Source organism: Diachasma alloeum, unplaced genomic scaffold (assembly GCF_001412515.2).
Source record: "Diachasma alloeum isolate Michigan unplaced genomic scaffold, Dall2.0 Dall_scaffold_00208, whole genome shotgun sequence".
Taxonomy (NCBI): Eukaryota; Metazoa; Arthropoda; class Insecta; order Hymenoptera; family Braconidae; genus Diachasma; species Diachasma alloeum.
In genome coordinates this window covers 923,632-932,376 of record NW_021680373.1, presented here as the reverse complement: position 1 = coordinate 932,376, position 8,745 = coordinate 923,632, and the positions used below count along the sequence as shown (strand labels likewise).

Below are 8,745 nucleotides of genomic sequence, written 5' to 3'. Positions count from 1 at the left end.
TACGGTATCAAGGCTCTCAGGAGTATGCGGCTTCGTCCGGGATCGTGCCAGCACACTCGAGAACTATTGAAGCATCTAATTCACTTTGTCAGCTCGAAAATTCCAAACCCAGCGAACATCGAATGGCAAGCGGGCGCGGCTCATCGAGCCACTCAAACATAATGCAACACATTTTTTTCACTGAACTAAGAACATTTTTTTAGGAGGGAAGATGAAAGAGAGTTGAGAGGGCTGAGTGCAGGGAGTTCTAGTTCTAGTTGTGTGGAAAATGGTTCAATTGGGTTTTGTAACGAAGTGGGAATTTTCGGGGTTTTTTTTTCTGTTGAAGTTCACTCGTTTTTACTGGATTTCGAAGAAAATTTACGGTGTTCAGTCACTTTTTTGTGGATTTTTGATTTTATGATAATCAGATTTTGGGGAAATTCAGCGGAAATGTCACCTGTTGGATTTTTTTATGTCAATCGAATTTTTGCAAAATTTGGGATAATTTTTTACCTGAATTTTAAAGTTTTTACAGATTTTTGTTGAAGCTTAGACTGGAATTTACAATTTTTACTGATTTTCTCGTCCATTTTTGAATTTTTCAAGGATAAGTTTTCTTGGAAATTCAGTAGAAATCTCAATCATTTGTTTGAAATGTTCGAGTCACGGTAATATCATGCGTTGCATTTCTATCTGTGATAAAAAAAATTAAAAGGTGTCATGTTTATGGCGAATTCTCCAATCAATTTATTTCTGTAAAATTGAAAACATTTTTTCACCTGAATTTTACTCATTTTTACCCATTCTTTCGTCAAATTCTTCATTCTTCAATGAAATTTCCTGAAATTTCAGTAGAAATGTCAGTCGTTGAAAATGTTCGAGCCACTCAAACATAATACAATACATTTCCTCCTTGAATTTGAAAAAAAAAAATTCGGAAAGATGTGAAAATAAACAAAAATAAAGAACAATAAAAAGGAATGAAATCAAGTGCAGTAAATTTCACATTTATGGCAAATGCTTCAATCAATTAATTTCTAATCAAATGCCAACATTTCGCATTTCTGTAAAATTAAAAAAAATTTTTTCACCTGCATTTTCCAAATTTTTACCAATTTTTTCGTCAATTGTTCATTCTCCACTGAAAATTTATTAGAAATGACGTTCGTTAAAAATGTTCGAGTCTCTCAAACGCAACAGAAAACACTTCCTCTTCGAATTAAAAAAATATATAAAAATGTGAAAATGTGAAAATAAACGACAATAAAAACTAAGAAAAAGGAACGAAGTTGAGTGCAGTAAATCCCACATATATGGCAAATGCTCCAATCAATTTATTTCCAATCAAATGCCAACATTTGAAACATTGATAAATTTTCCTATTCCGCATTAATCCTCCCTCCCAGTTCATCGTGTTACACTCCTCTCACTCAGCTAAATAACATTTTCAATTTTTTAATGCATTAACACAATCAGCGATTACAATAATCTCGATGGCGATTTATAATATACGTTCCCTCAATTCTATTCAAGCTAAAATTAATGGTAGTGGTTTTACGAATGGCCCCTCCCTCGGGTGTAGGTAATTTTCATTAATGTATTTTATTCACTTGATTCTTTACTTAGTAACTTATCTGTTTATATCCTCTCTTAATACTTTATTCAATAATTAATTACTCTCAATAGTTTTTTTTTATCAAGTTAATTAGTACTCACGTATGCAAAACGTCGGATTACTTAACTCACGTTTCCAATACCCCATTCATCCAAATGTTCACTCACTCGTACTACAATTTTCGATGCATTGTGCGTTCGCTTACAGTAATGCCTCTCCGGGTGTATTATCGAGATTAAACCGTTTTAAATTCAATAATTCTTTCACTTCCTCATTTCACCCTGGATGCAACACTATCAACACAAACACCCCTCCAATCGGCAATAACCCATTGCACTTAACGTAAACCAATATCATTTGTATTACGAATAATCATAATTTAATCGTTTCTATTAAATTCACTCGTTAATTAATTCAATCCCAATTCCTCGTCTCTCAGTAATTCCACTTGGCTCTGATCAAACATACAGCTATTTACCTGAGCTGATGAACACAAATTAAACAAACCCACAAAACGATAAACATTAACATCGTAATATTCATGTAAAATTGTTTATCAAATCCCTCTCTGAGTGATCGCATTGTCATGCTAATATTGTTCATACCGATATCTCCTGTATCTGCACACGTTTTTTGGCACTACCGGGTGTGCCCGGCTGTCTCAGTATTCCCGGGCAGACAATGGGAGCCGGTACTTTCGGAGGTGGCGGTGGTTCAGGCAAAAATTCGTCCTCATAGTCGTCGTCGACCGGGGGAATCCCCGGATCATGTGCTTCGAGCTCGTTGTCCCGCGCAGCGACATCTACACACGGCGAGGGAGTTCGGCTGCGTTTGCCGGGGCTTCTCGTGACGTACGAGGGTGGATCGAGGGCCATTCGCTTGCCCCCGGGTGGCGGCGAGCACTGGAACTCCTGCAGTTGGAGTTCAAGTTCCTGGGCGAGCTTGTGCTTGTGCGGCGGACTCGAGGTAATGGAGTCAGTCATGATGAAGGAGGAGAGCCTCGAGAGTTTTCCACTGCCGGAGTGATCGCCGGAGCAGCCCGCCTCCAGGAGTTGCTCCTTCTTCTTGTGCTCGAGGTAACTCTTCATCGAGGACGACGAGTTTGAGGACGAGGTTGTCGCCGCGGCGACCGTTGCGGCTGCCGCAGCAGCAGCAGCCGCTGCGTTTCTGTCGCGCTGGTGGTAGATGCCGGCGAATATCAGGATATTCAGGAGGAGGAGGAATATTCCAACTGCTATCGTCACTGTTAGGGCAGTTGTGTAGCTCTGGTAGTGATTTGAGGCGAATTTACGGAGAAGATTGTTCGGACCTGGTGACAACTTTGGATGGGGCTGCTGAGTTGGATAAATCGTTGGATAGGTTGATGGTGTACTCAGTGGTAGTGATGATGTATTTGTCGTGCATTCAGTTGTCACGGGACTGATGGATTTTGGGGGTGACATTGAGGCCTCGGTTGGCATTGGGGCGGTTAGGGGGGGCGGTGGGAGGGGCAGTGCCATTGTCTGCTGTCTGACAGCACCCTCGTACATGCGTGGATTGTCGGCTAGGTGGTGATGACGCATACTGATCTCGTAACCTGGACGATGAAGCTGAGGCAGTAAATTCAACCATAGGGCCATTTTGTGGCCGCGGTAATGGGATCGCATCTCCGGTGATTTACTCGCTTCGAGGTATAACTGGTTTATTGAGTCGTACGAGTCCCAGAAGGGGGTGCTCTTCAGGGTGTCGGCGTGACCCTCGTTTGGATCGCTGGGGACAAGAAGGTTCAGATGGGTCAGCGGGGCTGGCTTCGGCGATTATTTTCGGGGGTTTTATGGGCGGAGTGGGTTTTCTGGGTGGGATTGTGGGGAAGGCTTTTAGGGGGATAATGTAACGATAACTCGGCTGATCCGAACATTCCGGTTCTACTTGCCGAACTGAAATATTTAAGATACTCAAGTGGCTTTTGGCTATTATTCTCCAGTGAAATTCTTTTCTACTTGAAATGTCGGAGCTTTTATTTGAGCCTCATTTGATCCTAAGTATCGGGACATTTTGTAAATATTTTATTATTAAAATATTTACCGTTAAAAAACATTTTACACATTTAAAAAAAAATTAGAAACGTTACTTTTGGAGGACGATTGACGAAGTAATTAAAAAATTTCTATTTTTGAAAATTACAAGCATTGTTTATGAATAATTTATAAACAATGTCGCACTATAAAAATCATTTGTTCGGAATCGTTGTAATTGTATTCATATTCCGAATTTTACCAGCAAATCGATTTTATGCTTTAAAAAATTAGGTTTCCGAAAGTTTAAATAATTTCAATTATTTATTTATAAACAACAAATGTTTAAAAAATAAGAATTCTGTGCAAAATATAATCTGAATGACGCTGAATATTGATTGAATGATTTGAATGATTCCTGTCAAATTTTTCTCACTCAATTTAATTGACGAATTTTATGATTGAAAACTTGGATTTCCTTAAGATTTATAACTGGTTTATGGAGTCGTACGAGTTCCAGAAGTGCTCTTCGCCACTGTGGCCAAGAACGACGAGTTGGGTCCGGCTGATGAGCCCTTTTTTTTAGTAATGCGGGGGAGAATTCAACGGAAGGGTTTATCGTTGGGGGTAACGGGGAATTTGCGAGGGGATTTTTATCTCCGGGTTTTTTACTTCCGGGATGTGTTTTCTGGTTTGCATAAGGGGATAAAGCGCTCGGGATTGTCGGGGGTTTTTGTTACGAGATAAATAGAAGGGAATAGTCATGAACGAATTGCAGTTATTGAAAAACTGGGATCATGCGACGATAACTCGTCAGATTCGAACGTTCCGTTTCTACTTGCACAACTGCAGTGTTACGATTTCGTGTCAGAAACAAAGAAAAATTGATGCTAGAGGGTAAAATAGAAAATACATAAAAAACAATGGTGAAAAGGAATATTTGCTGCATTATTGTTTAAATAAAATTATTAAAACATTGTTGACACTTCAATAAGTGAAAAATTCAAGGATTTCATCATTTCGTTAACTGGATAGGAATCATCAAAAATGATTCTTTGAGGCCCGGTTGCACCCAGCCCTGTTATCCAACTAAACCCCAGGGTAAAATTTATCCTCGGGATCCATTATATCGTAGGGGTCATAATTTTTCAACATCAACACTGATTTAACCTCGGGATTAAATTTTATTTTTTGTTTCTGGGATAATTTTGAGATACTCTCCTGGGTAAAATCATCCATCGAACATCCAACTTTACTTTTTTTCTTATCTGACGTTTTCGTTACCCGGAGCTGGTGCAAACGGGCCTGAGCTTTTTTAAACTATCATTTGTCAATTCTGTAGTGAATTGGTAAACTAGGATAACTGCATTTTGCTTAGTCCCAATCATCGATGAATATCTTGGAAAGGAAGAAAGATACTGAAATTTTCATAAAAATTGTTTTTATAGAGCCAAATGTCAGCTCTAAGAAAGCTCTTCACAAAAATTTCTCTAACTATATCCATTTCCAAGATATTCATCAATAATTGACCCTAAGCGAAAATCACTTATCCTGGTTTACCAATTCATGACAGAATTATTTTCTTTATTAAAAAAAAACCATTTGCACGATTTCACTTAGAATTAGTAAATAATATAAAACGTAAATATAATAGAGAATAAAATAAACAATAAATAATATAATATAGTTCATAGAACAATAAATAATATATGAATATAATATAATTTTTTATTTATGAATATAAAATAATAAATATAATGCGTGACATAAATGGAGAAAAAAATTCATAGAAAATGTAAATTGCTGGAAAAAAGAGGGGATGCACTTACCCTCGCCGAACGAAGTTTGAGAGGTATCGAACAAGCATCCTGGATAGGTTCTCGTCCTCGAGGGTATAGTTCTCGAGGTCATTGTGGCGATTGGGCTCATTCCGGAGCAGGGGAATGCCGAGGAGGTAGGGGAGCTCTTCGCCGCGCTGGCTGGGGCGCTCGCCGGGCTGAAAGTGGAGGAAGAAACCACGGCCACCGGAGGTCGAGTGGAGGGAGGCTAGCTTCAGGAGCGGGGCTGCTACTTGGCCATCGCCGAGGAGGGAGAGGAGGCCCTCGCGGATGGCTACCGGACTCTGCTCACTGCGCTCCCAGTCCGTGTACTCGTTTCGGAGGGTTGAGTATATCTCGTTGAGGTGGTAGCGGTATGTGTTGCGCACGAAGGTGCGGAGGATTCTGTCTCGGCGGCTCTCGTTCAGTCCGTTCTGAGGATCATTGAGTGGAACACGTTTATTTTTCGCATAATTTATGCAACCGTTTGTGTTTGTCATTATTCGACAACTCTTCACGGATAATTTACCGGCAGAAATATGGAAAAATAAAAAAAATTGTAATTTTGATAGAATTTTAATACTTCCATTTTTTTGGATTTTGCCGAAGTTTTGGGTGTAACTCATAAATGAATTATAATATCAATGATAAAGATGAATGACGAGGGAAAAATTGATGAATAACTTTGAATCGTTGATCAATTCCCTTTCACTTCTCAAAAAATCTTCACCATTTTCTCCCAAAAGCAATAGTTACTTAAAAATCAAAACACAATAATTGTTGCATACTTACTTCTATCGATAAAAATTATAAAATCGTAAAATTGTAGAAAAAATATTGAAAACGATTTTTTTTAATTTTTAAAAAACATGAAAAATCAAGAAGTTCTATTTAATTGAAGACGTGACATAACTCATTTTTTTAAATTATTCATCGAACTATAAAAATACATTTTTGATTCAATTTTCACGTCCGGCAATAATAAAAAGTCCCGCAAAACCCAAATTTTAAAGAAGAGGGATGACTGTTATGTTAATTCTCTCTCTAAAAATACAAACTTTCATATCATCCTCGCTCAAGTCCAGCCAGGCCTCGTTGGTCGTCAGCCCGATCAATAAATCGCGATCACCAAGAGTAGCGAATTCTCCCCCAGGACCAGGTACTAAGGGTAATACTCCAGCCGATGAGGCAGTGGGCTGGGCACTCTGGAATCATCTCCTTGGCATGAAAATCTCTCCAAAAATGATTGAGTAATAGAAAAGAAACTTTCAATTTCCAGGGAACTGTGTCCTATTTTTTAGAGACACTCGAGCCTAATTTAACAACACATAAAAATTTCGTGAATAACGAAAACAAAGGTTTTATTGTTCACTTTTCCCCAATGGTAAAAATCTGTATACGTAGATGGGAAAATTAATTAGTGAACCACAAAAGCAGGCTAAATAACAAACGAATAATTGATGAGCTTTTTGTCAAAATTTCTTGTATTTTTAGTTTTATATTTATGTGTTGAACTATATTGTTTTATATTTTTATACAAGTATTTCAAGTATTTTTTTTCCCTGTATCATACTTTGATTTCAAAGTGTCTCAGAAGTGTTGTAACAAGTCGATGACATATTCAAAAAAGGCTCATTCATTCAATTCCAATAAAAACCTCGTAATTTCAATCAATATGTAAATACAGAATAATAAACAATACAAAAAAATAGAAAAAAACTGCAAAAATGTCGACATTTTTTATTCGAAATTTCACGCGTAATTTTCTACCAGTGGAACGCACCTGCACCGAGGCTAGCGGCAAAACGGCTCCATCGGCGAACGGTGCAAAGCCGGAAGTGAACCTCGGCGTATCAAGTTTAACGGCTAAAAGTTCCTTGACACTCCTCGCCCTCAGACAACTGGCAATATCATCAGCCTCGACATTCCCATCGCACCGGCTCTGTTCGGCCACTCGTTTCTTAATTCCCAGTGGATCGCGCTGAATGGCCCAGGGTGACAGTGCAGAGCCCCCCAAGAGGACGACTCGTTCGACAAGCTCTTTGGCCATTGGTGAGACAGCCAAAAAGTTTGCCAACGCTGCACCAGTACCATGACCAAGGACACTTAAACGCTCTGGATCACCGCCAAAGGCTCCGACGTTCTCCCTGAGCCAGTGCAGACCCGCAACGAGATCCATAAGGCCGTAATTACCCTGGGCACTACCTTTCGTGCTCGTTTTTAGGAAACCTGGGGTCCAAAGAGGACGATGATGGGAGATCATTTAATATTGAGGGCGACTGCACGTATGAAAAAATCGTACACGCCGAGAAATTGTCTAGAAAAATTCTAGTACGAGTACTGGAAAAAATTACAATCCACCGGCTGTGAAAAATTCTAGTCCTGTTAAGGTAAAATTTCTTGGTATTTCTGGTAAAATTGCTGGGGATTTCTGTAAAATTTTCACAGATATTCACGTTTTCCCCAATGAAATTTCTAGTGCCGGCACTGGAATTTTTCCCTGGCCGTCACTTTGCGCCTCTTTTCCCTTGCTAGCACTAGAATTTTCCTAAAAAATTTCTCTCCGTGTATAAAAATTTTCCATATGGATTGCGTATAGAGATTCTATAGGATTTCCGTATATAATTTTCGGATATTTCTATACGAATATTTTCAATATGAATTATTTTGATACATAAATTTTTACACAAATTTTTATTTTCATACGAAAGATGTCTAGACGCTCCGGAGAAAAACGTGGAGAAATATCGCGAGTCCATACGAAATGTTCCTATACATGTGGCAGTGGGTCGCATAGGATCAAACCTATAGAAATCGTATAGAAATAATTTGTATAAAAAATATCCGTATAGAAATATCCGAATATCATATACGAAATACAGATTTCGTGGAAAAATCAAAGAGAGCCGTAAATTTCAGTTCCATTTTTCCCTGAAAATGAATAGAAAACCAGAAACTTCCGGCAAATATATTCTTGAATTTTCAGGACGTTGCCACCGAATGCGATTTCGGGGGGAAAAAAATCATCATTTCAGATTTCACTGAAAATTCGATGTAATTTGGCGCTGGATATTCATATTCGATTGGAAATTCAAATAAATGAAGGAAGTCTCGACTTTTTTGCTTGAAATTCTGGAATTTTAGTGAAACCTTATCAGTGAAACCTGAAATTTCACGATTTTTCCCCCTAAATCGCCTCCAGTGTCACTGTCCTGAAAATGAATAGTCAACTCTCCACGAAATTTCATTTTTTTCCAACAGTGTGGTTAGCCTCCCTCACGTAAATCTGTTCCACTCCCCCAAATATTCCCCATACAACCACCTCCCCCCCCCCCCC

General features: G+C 38.7%; 1 protein-coding gene across 3 annotated transcripts in view; it reads right to left on the bottom strand.

Moving 5' to 3' along the window:
* Nucleotides 1-705: 705 nt before the first annotated feature.
* Nucleotides 706-8,745, bottom strand: part of LOC107036349 (neuroligin-1) — a 12,624-nt gene continuing 4,584 nt past the window's right edge. For all 3 annotated transcript variants that reach the window (XM_015254278.1, XM_015254280.1, XM_015254279.1), the window contains 4 exons: nucleotides 7,192-7,637; nucleotides 6,467-6,613; nucleotides 5,421-5,842; nucleotides 706-3,346 (listed from right to left, as the gene is read on the bottom strand). In XM_015254278.1, coding sequence (XP_015109764.1) covers nucleotides 2,197-3,346; nucleotides 5,421-5,842; nucleotides 6,467-6,613; nucleotides 7,192-7,637 — 2,165 coding nt within the window. In that variant the 3' untranslated portion in view covers nucleotides 706-2,196. The remainder of the gene's footprint in view (nucleotides 3,347-5,420; nucleotides 5,843-6,466; nucleotides 6,614-7,191; nucleotides 7,638-8,745) is intronic.